This window comes from Tenrec ecaudatus, chromosome 1 (genome assembly GCF_050624435.1).
Source record: "Tenrec ecaudatus isolate mTenEca1 chromosome 1, mTenEca1.hap1, whole genome shotgun sequence".
NCBI lineage: Eukaryota > Metazoa > Chordata > Mammalia > Afrosoricida > Tenrecidae > Tenrec > Tenrec ecaudatus.
In genome coordinates, this window is record NC_134530.1 from 256,073,877 (window position 1) to 256,090,922 (window position 17,046).

Genomic DNA, 17,046 nt, shown 5'->3' on the forward strand with positions numbered 1-17,046 from the left:
TCTCAGCCTCTATATTTTCAAATAATTCTGACAATGTGCTTACGTTATTTTACCCACTTTAAAATGAATGGATCCTGGAATTCTTCATTTTCCAAGTCTTCGCTGTATTTTAAGAGAAAATGATTGAATTATTAAAAAGCAATGATGAGTATTGTCATTATGACAATAAAAGGATTTGGTAATCCCCACGAATACCAAATATTATGTCTGGGGATATAGTTAATGCAGTTGGACAATGGAACAAAATGAGAGGTGTTAAATAGTAGAAAAGATTGAATTGAATTATTTGTAAGTGATTTGACTGTGTGTCTGGAAAGACAGAATCAGCTGAAAACTATTACAAATAGTAAAGTCATTAGTTAAGTGGCTGGATAAACATACACAGAGATAGAGAGAGAGAAATTAATCATCATCACATACAGAAACAACAACCAGCTAATAAGAGTTATGTAAGATCTCAAATATGTGCAACATTTTCAAAATAATCTGGGGGGTGGGAGGAAGCTATAGGGCAAACACTTAATTTGGCCATAGTCTCTGGCTCTTGAGGGTTGCCCTTGGGATTCTTGAGCAATCGAGGTGCCTGAAAGGGCTAGGCATATGCAAATATAATGGGAGCCCTAAAGATCATACCTGGCAAATAATTTCTAGGAAGAGAAGAAAGCATAATTCAATCAATTGTATTTCATTAGTTCAATCTATGATTCATATGCAACGAAGCACTTAATTATTACTGCACATTGAGGCTAGAATAATGCATCAACATTGTTATCAGGGGCCCTGAACATAGAAGCAGTTTAGCTTCCTGGATTGGTGACAGCATCATGAGTGGGAGGAGTGGCATCAACCTGGGGACAAAAGAAGTCTCATGCAAGACCTCTCCCGATGCTCACCTGCTTGATCTCTGCACTTGTACCCTGCTTTCTGATGGTAATAAATAGGTCTCTGTGAAATTAGGTAATGGTCTCCACATATTTTGTGAACCCTTCTAGGGAATAAATGAATCCACAGGGAGCAGTAAGAACCAGCAGAGGGTGGGGTCTGCCTATGTGGCAGTTAGTCTGAAGGGCAGAATCCTTGTAGCATATTGAACTTGGCCCAGGGTAAGGTCAGGGTAGGGGAGGACTCCAAGAGTCACTGGGTGACCAGAGGTGAAAATTCTATAAACTAACTTACTTACTGTAGTTGGCCTAATATGCCATGTTCCCCTGACTCCTACTTCAGTCTTCTTAGAATTTTTATAAGGTTTTGCATTACTCAGAGGCAGATATGGTATTTCCCCGAAGAACCCCAAGATAACTCTGAGAATCATTCTAAAAAGTTCACTTCAATCGCCTCATAAGCATATGAAAGTTGGCAATAAATGAGACTGAGGAAGAATAGGCACATTTGAATTGTATTGGCACAAACTATTGAAAGTACATGGACTGCCAGAGGAAAAAACAAATGTTGTGAAAGAAGTAGAGCCTGAGTGCTCTTTAGAATGTCTCCCATACGCTGGACATGTCAGAGAGATCAGTCCCTGGAAAAGGACATCATGCTCGGTCAAAGCAGAGGGTCAGTGAAAAAGGCAAAGATCCTCAATAAGAGAGACTGAGCCTGTGACTGCCACAAGGAGCACAAACATACCAATCGTGAGGACGGCACCGGACTGGGCAGTGTTTCACTCAGTTGTTCACGGGGTCACTATGTGTTAGAATAACTCCATGACGGACAAAATTAAATCCATGACATTCAGCTCTCCAGATCCAAAAAGAAACCTTTCACTGTTGTTATCTCTAATAAGGATTTGTGCCCTGGAGCTGGAGAGTCAGTTCACTGACTCCAAGTTAGAAAATTTTATTAGAAAATGATATGAGAGAGGAGGCACACAGCATGCAGTGCATAGATATCAATATCTATTTTAATTTGGAATTCACACGTTGGGGGAGTCACACACAGTTGTTTCGCATTAACACAGGCTTCCAGATTATCAGTGGATGTCATTGTTGGCCAGGAACATGCAGATAGAACAAGGTTCACAAAAACCATCGAGTGAGGTCGACTAGGTTCTAACTCATAGAGATCTATGTACAACAGAATGAAGCATTGCTCAACCCTGTGCCATCCCCATAATTGTAGTTGCGTTTGAGCCAACACATCAATCCATTTCTTTGGTGGTCTTCCTCTTTTTTGATGCCCCTCTACTTTACCCAGTATGATGCCCTGCTTCAGGGATTGGTCTCTCCTGATACCATACCCAAAGTCTGTGAGACAGAGTCTTGCCTTCCTTGCCTTTAAGGCACATTCTGGCTACAATGTTCCCAAGAAAGATATGTTTGGTTTTCTTTCAGAGCATGGTCCTTCCAACATTCTTTACCAGCACTAAAGTTCAAGTACATTGATTCTTAGGTCTTCCTTATTCAATGTCCAACTTTCACATGCATACCAAATGGCTGACAATGCATAGTTGGAGTCAAGTGTACCTTAGTCCTCAAAATGACATCCTCACTTTTCAACATAGAGTACATGCCCTGAATCTGTACTTCTAGCCTTCTAAAATGTGAGAGAATACATTTCTATTTGTTAAACCATTCATGTGTGGTATTTCGGTTACAGCGACACCACAATTTTATGATGACCTGGCTCTATAATTATCAAATGACAGCCAAACTAATTGAAACCTGGGGTACTGGTTCATAATTATATAGACAAAACAAAATAGGAACAAGTGTGTATAGGAATTTAGTATTTAGTGAAGTTTGCTGATTAAGTACAATAAATATAGCTGGATTATTCTATACATGGTGATGAGGCAATTAAATAGGTACTTGAATATATATTGTATCCATACCTCACTCTATGCACCAAAATAAATTGAAATAGAAAAAAATATGTACATGCATAAAAGTAAAACCTGTCACATAGCAGAAGACACTATAAGTGTTTTTTATAATCACAGTATATTTTATGACATAAAAGACAGATCATCAAATAAAAATACTGACAAAGCCAACTAAATAAAATACTGCACACACACACACACGCACACGACAAAACACCAAAAGTAGTGTCAATGTAAAAGAAAATTTTGGGGAAAAGAATTTGCAGTTCTCACACCAAATGTTAATTTTTTAACATGAGGGGAGATTTAAGTTTGTGGAAAATTGAATTCATAGAAAATATAATTTTCTCACCAACTTATGAAACCCACTCATACAGAAAGAGCTTTTAAAAGTCAATGAGGAAAGAAAAGAAAAAAAGACCAATAAGATGACACAAAAATGAACAAAGGGATAGGAACAGATCACTGATAGGAAAGAAAATGTAAGTAATGCTTAAATCTAGATAAAGACACTAAACCTCACTTATAATGAGAGAAGAGCAAAGTATAACTTCACAGAGAGCTCTTTTTTCTTTCTTTCTTTTCAGTTTGTCAGACAAGCAATTACAAAAAAAATTCTTCACACTGTTATTGACAGTGTGAGGAAAGAGGCACTTTTTAACTTGCTGGTAGAAGTATAAACTGGTATAGCATTTATGGAAAGCAATTTGACACCAAAAAAGAAAGAAGAAGAAGAAGAAAATGCACATTCTCTTTAACTAGTAATTCTATTTCTAGATAGACTTGCATAATAAGAAAGGGAATATGGCTATGATTAATCATTACACCAAAATATCAAAAACAACCTAAAATAGCCTTTAGTAAAAGCTACGTCAGTGTTTATCTCCATGCAATGGAGTATACCCACTCCTCACTTACCAACATGGTTTGGCTCCAAATAGCAGGTGGATGTACCAAAATTGGCATTATGCAAAAAAGGAAGATAACCACATCAACTCACAAAATGGATGATGACTACATGATTACATAACTGCCAAACTACATTATTGCATAACAGCCAAATGGCTGAGCATCGTGGCCCAGCCGTGTTGACATATACCCTTAACAACTACAGCCCGTGTTATTCTCACCTTGCCTTTGCTACTACCACACACAGGTTGCTCCTCTGCAAATTAATTGAGCAGTAGATTTTTCACTAGTGTAATAAATGTGAAATGTCAGATCACAAGACAATAGATAAGTGAGGAATTGGTATGCTTTGCAAGAGTAAAAAAAGAAGGCAATGTGAAAGTAATGTGTAAAATATAACCAGTGTTATGTGAACAGCAGAACGGAGAACGCACTCGTGACTTCATGTGTAGCAGGGCCTGCCTCTGGAAGGAGAGAGACGGGAGTATCACCACTGGTTAGCATGGGCCAGGAAAGCAGGGCAAAGGGATGGGGGCAGGGAAGAGACACACTGGTTACTCTTGGTCGGAGGCTTTTATATCACATCCAATTATGTGCTTTCTTCAAAGCATGTTTATTTTTTAAAGAGGAATGTGAAAGATTGAGCATCCCATGACTCACCATCGATATCTTTCCTTGTGGCCCTGGGCTCAAAGTTCATGGCATATAAATCAGACACAGTGACTGAGCAGCCCTGCCGGCTGAGCTCCTCCTCCGCCACCTTCTTCAGGGATCCATTGAAAGACCTGGGCTCTTGGTGTGCATAGACAATCAATACCTTCTTTCCTAGAGAAGAAAATGTTTCTCTCTAAGAGCAATTCCTCTGTTGAAATTCGATGAGAAGTAAGACGGAAATCCAATATTTTGGTCCATCAGAAGCTGAAGCTTAGAAATACCTATCTTATGAATGGGTAACAATGTAAAAATAATGAGAAATTTTAAAATCCAGTTGTATCCCACCTCATCATGACTCAAACTTTCTAATACACAAAAATCAGATTGGTCAAATTATGTCTACTAAAGAATAAGCAGTTAAATCCTTAAGACAGGGGCCATACTTACATCCTCACGGCCCGCCACAAGAAGGCTAGAAGAAATATCAGCAATAGAGGCAGACAGAGGTCAAACAAGGTTGGAGGACATCCCACCTTACCCACCAGCCCAGCACCTCCAAGCAGGGAGACCAAGACAGGCGTAGCACAGAGGCCACAGGCTGAGTAATCAGCTTTCCTCCGGATGAAGTCCCAAGGTGGACAAGGCCTGTGTATGACTCTGCAGGCCTGGGGGAGAAAGGCACCTGGTTACCACACAGCCTTGAGTCGTGGAAGCTCAGGAAGCGGGGGCGTGGTGCGGATTGTACTGTAGGAATGTCCGGCGTGGGGAGAGGAGTGCTGGAGCAAACACAGGGAGGGGACAGCACCAGAGGTTGGAGCCCCCATGCCACGGGCAAGCCCAGTGATAAGGAAACATCATGAATGAGAATTTATGAGCACCAAGACCAAGCGTCAGAGAAATGAGCTGGCAATCCTAGAAGAAAATCTAGGTAGACATGCTAAAAGAAGAGAGGGTCAACGTCTGGACCCCAGTCCCCTGGGAAAGCTGTGCAGAGAACACAGCAGACTGCCATGGGAGCACAGTTCTCAGGTGCAGGCACAGGGTCTTCTTGGCCTCAGGCTCCAAGTCCAGGTACATATCTGAGTATAAGAGAGGGAAGTCACCACACCCTCCTATCTGGACCGATGACCAAAACTCAAAACCAAACTCTGCCATTGGTTCCAACGCTCAGCGGTCCTTTAGGACAGACTAGAGCCTGTGGGTTTCTGAGATTGTCATTCTTTGGGACATAATGGGACTTGGAATAGAAAGCCTTGTCTTTCTTCCATGGAGCAGCTGGTAGTCTCTAACTGCCAACCTTGCAGTTAGCAGCCCAATACTTACCACTACAGCACCAGCATAGACTACAGCTATGCGAACATACGATGGCTTCAGATCTGAAGATTCAGATGATTTCCAGTGTGAATGGGTGGAGGAGCTTGCACCTCCCTTCCTGGGAGCACAGAGGAGGGAAGCCTTGGACCCAGCCATCAGCCTCAGCAGGAACCACCATCAACTAAACCACCCACCAGGAACCAGCCATCGTGGGTGTAAAACTTTCCTGGCAAGCTGGTGGCTCCAAAGTCAATAGCAGAACTTCTGGAGAGCCTCCACCCTTAGCCTTAGCAATGCAGCAGAGAAAAGCCTCAGCAACACCTGCAGTCACCTGACACACGGCACATGAACAGTCAGGCAGGCAGCACTGACAGAGAGTAGCAACCAGGGTGCAGTCTGGGCTGAAACACCTGAGCTAGCAGACTTGGTACAAGGCAGCTAGGTGAGTAGTGGTCGAGCTGGAGCTGCTGAGAAACAGCACGGAGCACGGAGAGGAGCACTGTGTGGACTGGGGAGCACGAAGAGTGCATCCACGTGGGGAATCTGCAGGAGGAGCTGCGACTTGAAGGGGAACCCCACTGAGCAGTTTCTATTCACCACCGTGGTTTCCATTGCCAGTTGTGAGCGATCACATAGCAAGTTTAAACAACTACCCCTGTATCTGAGAGCCTCTGCGGCTCAAGATACACTGTGGGATCTGGTTCTGCTAAGTGTCGAAAGAGAAGAAACTGGGAGAACACTGACTTTGAGCCCATCGTAGGCTAATTTTTATCAGTGAAAGCAAGAAAGGTACGATTCAATTTCTCATGCACTACCATAATATGTTAAATCAAAGCTTAGCCATCTTGACTTGTACTTTTGAGCTAATATTATAAGCTTATCCAAAAGATATTTGGACAGGAGTCAAGATCAATGTCTGCCATCAGCGCTATTTTCCCATAGCTCTGCCTTTGGCCTACCGCAAAGGTTTTGATGGCTGCCTCCTGATAAAGGGCTCAGAGAAGACTTGGGTCTTACAGGTATGGCTGTATCATTAACATTATTAGCCTCTGCACTAGATTTCCCCCCTTTAAGAAAGCCCCATTCTATCATGTATGCATTTCACCTGTTGTCAGGTGCTACCAACTCAGCGCCAACTCATAGCTGTCCTGTGTTCAATGGAACAAAACACCGCCCAGTCCTGTGTCATGCTCAAAGCGATCTCACGTACGAGCCCACTGTTACAGCATTGGGTCCATCCACCTTGCTGAGGGCCTTCCTCTTTTTGCTTGCCCTTCTATTTTACCAAGCATGACATCCTTTTCCGGGAGCCGTCTCCTGATAACATGTCCAACGTATGTAAGTCAAAGTCTTACCATGTGTGCTTCTACGGCATATTCTGGTTGTACTTCTTCCAACAGGGCAGCTTAAATTTGCCTGGGTAGCCTCTAACGCTAAATCGTTAACGTCTTGGTTTAAAAATGTTGGAAGTAAACAGCGTCAGGGCATTCAGGTGAGTATAAAGGTTGACTTTGATAGCTTAGGTTAATGATGAACATTTTTACTTTAACTCTTTGGATTCATTTGCTACTAAGGAAGTCTACAGACTGTTTAACAGGAGAACAGATAAAAATGAAATCTCAATACCAACACTTCTTAACCGGGGACACATTTGTCATCCAGGGGACATGCTGCTCAACACCCCACAATAGGCAGGACACCAGCCACAGCGAAGAATTGTCCCACTCAAGCTGACAGCCCTAATCTGCACCCTAGTGTGTGGAACAAGTTGGATTTGCGCAGGCTTTGCGACAGAAAGGATTCCTATGTTCAATTGCTGAGTGGAAAAAAAAGAAGATGCAGCATTGTGTGTGTGTGTGTGTGTGTGTGTGCTTATCATGAACAGAAATAAAAGTAATGATGGAATAGTCTCCATGTATTTTTCTGTGACCATTGCTGGGGCTCGTTCATTCAGCTGAGCACCTACTATGACCCGCGAATTATTCCAGGGGAAGCAGGCCTGGTGCTCACTTTCAAGGAATGTGTATTCAAATGGGGTTGGGGTGACGAATAAAACAAAACAAAACAAAAATACAAAACTAGGGGATTCCAGATAGTGATACATGGTATACCCAAGATTTCCGTGTTAATTTGGAGTTTTTTATAATAAGCAATGCGTTCGGTATCTTATTAATTGTGACAAGTTTAACTCCACCATAGCTAAAAGTTACCTGCCATCCTCTGGAAAGATGGATCACGTTTCTCTGAAGGCTGCAAAGAGGGTCTGCTGCTGGTTCTGAGCAGCAAGGCCAGTAAGGTGCGGTGGCCCTTAGCTTTCGAAGAGAGTCACTCTCTTGGCAGGGACCAGCAGTCTGGGAGAGAAACAAGCACAGGCAGAGCTTGAGATCCAGGTGCTGGCTCCAGGTCACACTGTCGCTTCTTAGATGTCATGCAAACATGTCAGAAAAAGGCTTCTCAAGAGAGAAGTCTCTGGAAATGTAGGCTGCTGAGGAAAAACCAAGCCAGGGTCCAAACCAAACTTTTCAGTTGAAAAGAACTCAGATACTTCTTTGAATGAAGCTGCTCAGAAAGGCCCTGGGTAAAGAGACCCGGTGCCCCTACTCTCTTCCCACTCCCCAAGTTCTGCCCTTGGGTAACCACACACAGGGCAGTGTGGAGTCTAGGCACCTGCCAGGTGAACAGAGAAGAGGTGATGTTACCAGGCCTCCAGTTGTCCCAGTTCTGTTTGGGGTCTTTTTCCTCACCTGAAAATGAGGGAGCTGGTTTAGACCTGGTTCCCACTGAGGACACCCAGAAATGTTTGACATGGTTTCCCAGGGCAATGGGGATAGCAGAAACTTGCAAGTCAGAGGGATTTGGCTCCAGTTTCCCTTGAGCTGGGGGTACCAATGAGCTGTAAACAGAAATCGCATCGTGGGGCCTCTTCCGGAGGCGGACTCAGCTGGGAGGAATAGGATTCCAGCCCTGACACTCACCTTGTTCTTTGAACTATGAAACGGTGACCATGGCTCTGGTAGACTGCTTGTCCTGGGAAAGAGGTCATGGACTAAGGATGATGGGACACCTGGATTGCTAACGCTTTCTAAAATCGGGAGGAGCACTCTGGATCTCCAACCTCCAGACTTCTTTTACGTGAGAGACCAAGACCCTCATTTCATTTCTGTGATTGAAGTTGACTCTAGGACTAGAATGAGAAGAATCAATACACTCTCTGGCCAGAAAATTACCTACTGCATGGCAGCTTTCTGCCAGGACGTCTCCGGGTGCTGAAGATTGTCACTCCAAACGTGGGGAGTATCTTCCCCTGGAAACCTCAAAGTATATGCCTACAGCCATCTTAATTTAGACCAAGTACTCTCATTAGGCCGCTAGTAATCACCATTCTGTTTCTGTTCAGGCCAGCTTACATGTCAACATCATGGTCCTGGCCACACGAGGCATTCAAATCGGGGGGTACCTGTCTAGTCCAATTCCTCTAGTGTACAGAACAAGAAACTGAGGCCCAAAATGGCAGAGAAAAGACTCGCACCCAGGTCTCCAGACTCTCTGTCAGGGCCCTTCCTTCACCCTGTTCTCCCTTCTCTAAGTCGGCCAAGTTTCCCTCCTCTGTTCAAGGCACTTACTCACCTTCATAGGAGAAAGAGCCACGTGTTTATTAGTCTACATCAGGGGTGTCAAACTGGCAGCCCGCAGGCTGCATGCAGCCCCCGAGGTAATATTTTGTGACCCACGATGATGTGAAATAAAATGTAATGATGGAATTGTGTGCACGGTATTGCCTTGATCTCCCCTAAGTGCTATTTCCTTCATAGCAATTTTTTTTCTATTTTCACTTTATTTCAGAGCATCGTAGGCCACAAAAAATTACCTTGGGGGCCACATGCGACTCCAGCGGGTCGCCAGTTTGACACCCCTGGTCTACATCATAGGTTCCCAAACATACTTGATCTAACTCTCAATTTTCAGGGGAAACAATTATTGATTGCCCCCTGGCAATGAAAACCCTTTGTATGATAGCCCACAATCCAGGATAAAGTGGAGGTATTTGTTTTTGCAACCTCCCTGGATCATTCCAGTGCTCCCCGCCCCATGCCCCCACCCCTGCCCCCATGCCCCAGGGACCAGTATCACCAACCCTGGGAAACATTAGTCTATAGCTACCACCTCAAAATGGCTGGCCTTATTGACACTTCTCATCCGATCAGCCATTGGTGAGTTTTATGACGTGTGCACTTTATTTCACATGCCTGCCTGCACGTGATGGCCGTGCCTGTTGCTTGAAGGGCAGAATAGACTCTCTCAGTGCTGCGCCACTGTCTGTGAGCCCATGGGCCCTTTCCTTCCTTTTCACTTATTTTTGGGTGATGGTGGTGGTGAATATTTAACTTTTAGTTGAACATTTCAGAGCAGATCATCAGCTTTCATTCAACAACTCATACACATTCTGACTGAACTCATCCTTTGCAATCCCCTCAAAGCACCATCACTTATTCCACTTATTTCCGTCCTCCTTTCCAAACCCTCAGAACTTTGTCCTTTTGATCTCAAAAGGTTGGTTCTCTAAGGTATGTATATCTCATCAGGGTTATGGTTCCCTTTATAGACCTGTCTATTTTTTGGTCATAAATTGAGCCATCATTTTTTAAACACCCTAAATCACTCTGCTGGAAGCATATATTATTAAATATTGTTTCTCCTTGGTGTGTTTTTTGATTGATATTTCTAATGAAAATTGAAGCTAAACGCAGCTGTTATTTATTCCTTGTAAGTCACACAAAAGGGCAAATTTTATATGGTCTCACTTGTGTAAAATGATAACACACCACATCACACTCCACCCCACCCCCCCAAAAAGGCAATTCACCTCACGGCTGTCAAGTCGGTCCTTTGTGTAACTTTAATGTAAGCCTGGAGCACTCTGACCATTAGCATCAATTAACAGCGGCTCTCAACCTGTGAGTCCTGACTCCCTCTGGAGTCGAACAACCCTTTCACAGGGGTCACCAATTCACAACAGTAGCAAAATTAGTTATGAAGTAGCAACGATAAAATAATTTTACAGTTGGGGGTCACCACAACATGAGGAACAGTATTAAAGGGTCGCAGCATTAGGATGGTTGAGAATCACTGCATTCACATAACAAGGTAGCCATAAACTAATCTCCAGAGCTCAGCCTAGGGTTCTTAGCATAACAAAAATCAGGCCCAACCAGTCTTGGGCTTGACAGAATGTTTTTGAAAGGCTGAAAATTGTGGCCTGACAGTCCAGACAAGACCCATGCCAATGCCGCAGGCCTGCCCCAACTTGACCTAGTGGTATACCTACAGTCATCAACCCCAGTTCAGACTCTGAGGCCCCCTACTGCCACCAGCCACTAAGCCACTGTGGCACCCTACCTACATATCAGTCCAACACACCACCATAGTAGGCCATAGGTAGTACTCGAAAACACTCTTATCAGTCACACAGAGAAAGAACTCAGGGCCTCTTGGTCTTCCAGAAACATGGTGCCCAGTTATTCCAAAATGACATGCAAACAGCAATTGAAATATCCTCAATAAAACATGCATATTGCAATATCCTCAATAAGAAAACAAAAACCGATTACAAGGATCTACATGTGACCTCCTCCCTGGAGGACGGACAACAGAAAAGGGGGTGAAGGGAGACGCCAGATAGGGAAAGATATGACAAAATATTAATTTATAAATTATCAAGGGCTCATGAGGGAGGGGGGAGTGGGGAGAGAGGGGAAAAAAGAGGACCTGATGCACAGGGCTTAAGTGAAGAGAAAATGCTTCGAAAATGATTAGGGCAAAGAATGTACAGATGTGTTTTATACAATTGATGTATGTATATGAATGGATTGTGATAAGAGTTGTATGTGCCCCTAATAAAATGATTTTTTTTAAGAAGAAAACAAAAACCCCAAAATACAACCGCGGTGCTAACGATGCTCACAGAAGAATCAGATGTGGATCTGCCACAAAAAGAAATCTCCAGAAGGCTGTTTGGAGTAATACAGGAAATGAGGGAAGCAACGCAGAATAGGGACACAAAGATAGAGGAGATGAAGTCCACAATAGAGGGGATGAAGGCCATGCACCAAATGGAAATACAAGAGCAAAGATCACAGAAATCACCAACAGACTAGAGGAGGCAGAGAATCATACCAGTGATCTCAAGGACAATCAAACAGACTTCAACAAATGAGAAAGACAGTCAAAGAAGAAAATAAAAGAGGCAAAAGAAAACCCGAAATCAATGACAGATGTTATGAAAAGGAGCAATATCTGAATAATTTGTTTACTTGAACAAGACATGAAAAGGAGAGAGTGGAGTAACACCTGCCAAAAGCTGAAAGGAAAAAATGCCAGCCCCCAAATCCTCTACCCTGCCAAACTATCTATTAAGATAGATGGTAAGGTAAGAGTCTTCCAGGACAAGGAAAAACTCAAACACTGCCATGAGACACCCAACCCTGCAGAAAATTCTTGTTGATTCACTATAGTCAGAAGGCAAATATCCACCAAGCACAAGCAGCAGAACACCATATAGCCCAACTCCACCCAGAAGCCAACGTGCCAAATACAATTACCAATATAACATGACCTCAGAGGGGAAAGAAGACAAGAATGAAGCTCCCCATACAAACAGAGCACACTGATATGAAGGGAGATAGGAAAACACCCAACACAAAAGGTATGAGATGACAGCACAAAAGGTATGAGATGACTCCACAGATCATAACTCTGAATGTCAACGGCCTCAACTCATCCATTGAAATACAAAGCCTAGCACACTGGCTCAAAAAACATAGCTCATCAATCTGTTGCCTACGAGAGACACATTTTAAGCTCACAGACAAAAAGAGACTAAGACTAAAAGGCTGGAGGAAAATATACCAAGCAAACAGCACCTTAAAAAAGCAGGGTTTGCAACCCTAATATCCAACAAAATTGACCTCAAGGCGCAAATTAAAACAACCATGAGATACCATCTAACAACCTTGAAGATAAACCAAATCATAAAATGAGGGAGCAACAATGTTGGAGGGGATGTGGCGATATAGGAACCTCTCCTCCACTGCTGGTGGCCGTGTAGGTATGTACAACCGCTGTAGAAAGTGACCCAGCAATATTTAAAGCAAAGGGAAATTGAGCTACTTTATGACCCAGCTATTCCACCACTGGGCATATACCTAGAAGAGGTAAGAAATAAATGATGACCCCATGTCTGCGCTCCAATGTTTATTGCGGTGCAATTCACAATTGCAAAGAATTGGACAAAAAACCAATTTCCATCAATAGAAGAGTAGTTAAGAAATCTCTGGCACATATACATAATGAGGTACTCTGCAAAAAGCACTGATAATCACATAAAGGATATCAATTCGTGGGAAGAGTTGGAGGAAACTATGAAAAGTGAAGTTAGCCAGTCACAAAAGGACACAACATGTGTACAACATGTGTCCCCTGAGATAAGTGTAATCAGCACAGTGGGTATCCAAGAAGAGTCACTTATCTCACACTATACAGGTTGAAGTACACGCAGTCAGATGGGGGTCGGGAAGTACACGTTATTCCAATACAAAGACGGGGAAAGCAGAATGGGAGAAGGACAAAAAGCGGAATGGGAGGGGGCAGGGGATGGGCGCAAGGGAGATGATGGCATGGGGAAAACAAGGCACTAGCTCACCCAGGGGGAGAATATTGGTTATGCCTCTACATTGGGAGTGTAATTGCAGAGGCCACCATGGCGCACTAATCCTTGAGGGCAATGTAGCCACGTGGAGCAACGCCTGAAAAGAGTGGACTGCAGGGCTGGGCCCAATCAGAGCCAAACTGACCCCCTTCCTAGAAATATGTAAACCTACAGGTTGGAGAAAGGGCCGGGCCTGCCACACCCATATGGAAGCAAACAAAGAAGGGAAAAGAGAGGGACAGTCTAGATCCCATATCGGTGCATCAAGCCCGGAGGATGACGTCCCTGCACGTAGCTGCTAAGGCACAGAGAGGACTTGAGGGCTGACAACAGCTTGAGGCATGCCCCCCCACCCCCCAGTGAAGCACACTGAAACAGAGGGAAATACTGGGGACACATGGCAGAGAGTTAGTCCAATTTGAACACCCCACAGCAGGGCAAACCAAGAAGGGAACATAACGGATCAGCAACGGGAGCAAAGCCAAGCCACAAAGCCCCCTGAGGAACCCCCAAATAGACTTCACACTAGGAGGGGCACCTTCTGGAATTCCCCCAGGACCCGTGGGATGATAATCATAAAGGTCAGCAGACAGACCTGGAATTATGCTTGCTTTTTTGTTTGTTTGCTAGTTATCATCTTTTGTTTTGTTTTCTCTTTTTATTCAATCTTTTGTTTGGTCTCTGTTATTATTGGTTTGCCTACTTATATAAGATAGACATGGGAAGCAAACTTGAGGAGGAAGCAACTGGACCGATGGTTCCAGAGGGACTTGGAGGGATTAGGAGGCGGGAGAAAGGAGTGGTGAGCAAATAATGCTGTAGACAGGGGAATAACTAGGAGGATGTAGAGATCTTGGGGGTGTTGCAGCAACAGCAATCTAACTGAGAGAAATTGCTAAGAGATGGAAGAAGGGCAAGCATGATGGTGGGGCAGCAAGAAGGTAAAAGGAAACAGAGGAACGATCTAGGAAGCAAAGCTCTGGATAGAGGTATGAACAGAGGTGTGCCCATATGTAAACACATTAATTCATAAAAACAGAGGGATTGGCCTATGTACATATATCTATGAGGCAATACCCTGGGGTAGTGGACAGATTTCAGACCTGTGCTAATCCTCTCACAGAAGGGTCACAGGGAAGGGATGAGTCCACCACAATGCAGTAGAGCACCGATGAAACACACAATAGTCCTCTGGTTCCTTGAGGCTTCCTCACCCCCACTATCATGAGGTCAGTCCTGCCTTCCACTCTGGGCTAGAATGGAGCATGTGCATAGGTACAGATAAGAGATAAGAGCTCACAACTCACAGAATCCAGGAACAGGAATGGGAACAGCAGCACCAGGAGGGTAGAGGGAATGTGGGGAGAGCAGTGGAAGAGGCAACTGATAGCAATGATCAACACGTATTCACCCCCCGACCCCCACAGGGGGACAAACAACAGATGCCATGGGGGAAAGGAGACAGCTGTCGGTGTAAGATATGAAAATAATAGTAATTTATAATTTATCAAGGGGTCACAAGAGTAAGGGGGGGAGAGGGACTGATACTAAGGGTTCAATAGAAAGTAAATGTTTAGAGAATAATGATGGCAACATATGTACAAATATGCTTGATATAATTGATGTGTGGGTTGTTATAAGTCATGTAAGAGCCCCCAATAAAATGATCTTTTAATTTTTTTTTAAAGGCAAGGAAGAAAAAAAGATCAAAGTGGATGTCAGATGAGAAACTGGCTCTTGATGATAGAGCAGCTAAGGCAAATGGAAGAAATGACGAAGTCAAAGATCTGCACAGAAAATTTCAGAGGGTAGCTGGAGAAGACAAAGTAAAATATTATAATGAAATGTACAAAGACCTAGAGTCAGAAAACCAAAAAAACATGCTCAGAATATATTAAACTACAAAAACTAAACACAAACTTCAAGCATTAATTAAGTTGTGATTGTGAAAGATTCTGTGGACAAAATATTGAATGATAAGGAATCATCAAAAGATAGAAAGAATATACAGACTCTCTATGCAAAAACAAAACAAACAACCAGCTAGAGGTATCATATGAGAAAGAACTATTGATGCTGAAGGAGGAAGTTCAAGCTGCACTGAAAGCATTAGCCAAAAACAAGGCTCCAGGAACTGATGGGATGATAATGAAAATGTTTCAACAAACTGATGGAGCACTGGAAGCACTCACTAATATATGCCCAGAAATTTGGAAGACAGCTACTTGGTCAACTGCTTGGGAGAGATTCATATTTGTACCCATTTCAAAGAAAGGTGGTCCAACAGAATGCACAGTTCTAGAGCAGTGTTGATATCATATGCAAGTGATAGTTTGCTGAAGATCTTCCAACAATGCTTGCAGTAATACATTGACAGGGTTCCACTGGATTCAGACGAGGGCGTGAACAAAGGATATGATTACTGATGTCATATGAATCTTGGCTGAAAGTAGAGATACTAGAAAGTAGAAATACTAAAAAGCTGTTTACTTGTCTTTCATTGACCATGCTAAGGCATTCAACTGGATAGATCACAACAAATGACGGAGAGCTTTAAGAATAATGGGAATTCCAGAACTCTTCATGTGCTCCTGAGAAGCTTGTTGTGCACACAGAACAAGGGAATAATGCATGGCTCAATATCAGGAGAGATGTGTGCCAGGGTTGTCCTCTCGCCACACTTACTCAGTTTGCATGCTGAGCAAATAATCAGAGAGAAGCTGGTTTCTGTGAAGAAGAATTTGGCATCAGGATTGGAGGAAAGCTTACTAACTACCTCTTATGCAGATGACCCAATTTTGCTTGCTGAAAGTGAGGATTTGAGGCACATGCTTGATGAAGGGGTCAAGGGTTTCAGCCATCACTATGGGTTACAACTTAATGTAAAGAAGACCAAAATCCTCACAACTGGACCAATAGAAAACATCATGAGAACTGGAGAAAAGATTGAAGTTGTCAAATATTTCATCTTGCTTGGATCCACAATCAATGTTCACGGAAGCAGAAGTCAAGAGATTAAAAGATGCATTGCACTGGGTAAATCTATTCCACAAAACTCCTGTACAGTACTGGAAAGCAAGGATGTAACTTTGAGGGCTAAGGTGTGCCAGATGCAAGTCTTAGTACTTTCGATTGCCTCGTATGCATGTGAAAGTTGGGCAATGAATAAGGAAGAATGAAAAAAGATGATGCATTCGAACCATGGTATTGGTGAAGAATATTGAAAATATCATGAACTGCTAAAGGAATAAATAGATTAGATCTATCTTGGAAGAAGTATATTCAGAATGTCCCATAGAGGCAAGGATGGCAAGACTTCATCTCATGTACTTTGGACATGTTATCAGGAGAGACCAGTCCTTGGAGAAGGACATCATACTTGGAAAGTGGAGGGGCAGCGAAAAAGAGGAAGGTTCTCGAAAGATGGACTGACACAGTGGCTACAAGAATGGGCTAAAACATAAGAACAATTGTGGGGATGCCAGACTGAGCAATATTGTTTGCTCTGTTGTGCATACGGTTGTTTGCTTAGTTGTTGAGTTGCTATGAGTCAGAACCAACCGGACAGCACCTAGCAACAACATGGAACAGAGGAGAACCGCTGCATGGGGTTTCTGAGGTAGTAAGCTTTAAAGAAGCA

The 17,046-nt window shown here is 43.2% G+C and overlaps 1 protein-coding gene across 5 annotated transcripts in view; it reads right to left on the reverse strand.

Moving 5' to 3' along the window:
- NQO2 (N-ribosyldihydronicotinamide:quinone dehydrogenase 2) overlaps nt 1–17,046 on the reverse strand; it is a 42,559-nt gene that overhangs the window by 23,873 nt on the left and 1,640 nt on the right. For 3 of the 5 annotated variants that reach the window (XM_075531567.1, XM_075531558.1, XM_075531570.1), the window contains exons 2-3: nt 7,912–8,052; nt 4,394–4,558 (exon numbers count right to left, since the gene is read on the reverse strand). In XM_075531567.1, coding sequence (XP_075387682.1) covers nt 4,394–4,558; nt 7,912–7,918 — 172 coding nt within the window. In that variant the 5' untranslated portion in view covers nt 7,919–8,052. Of the gene's footprint in view, nt 1–4,393; nt 4,559–4,920; nt 5,053–7,911; nt 8,053–17,046 lie in introns of all 5 variants that reach the window. The other 2 variants (XM_075531575.1, XM_075531572.1) reach the window with 2 other exon arrangements.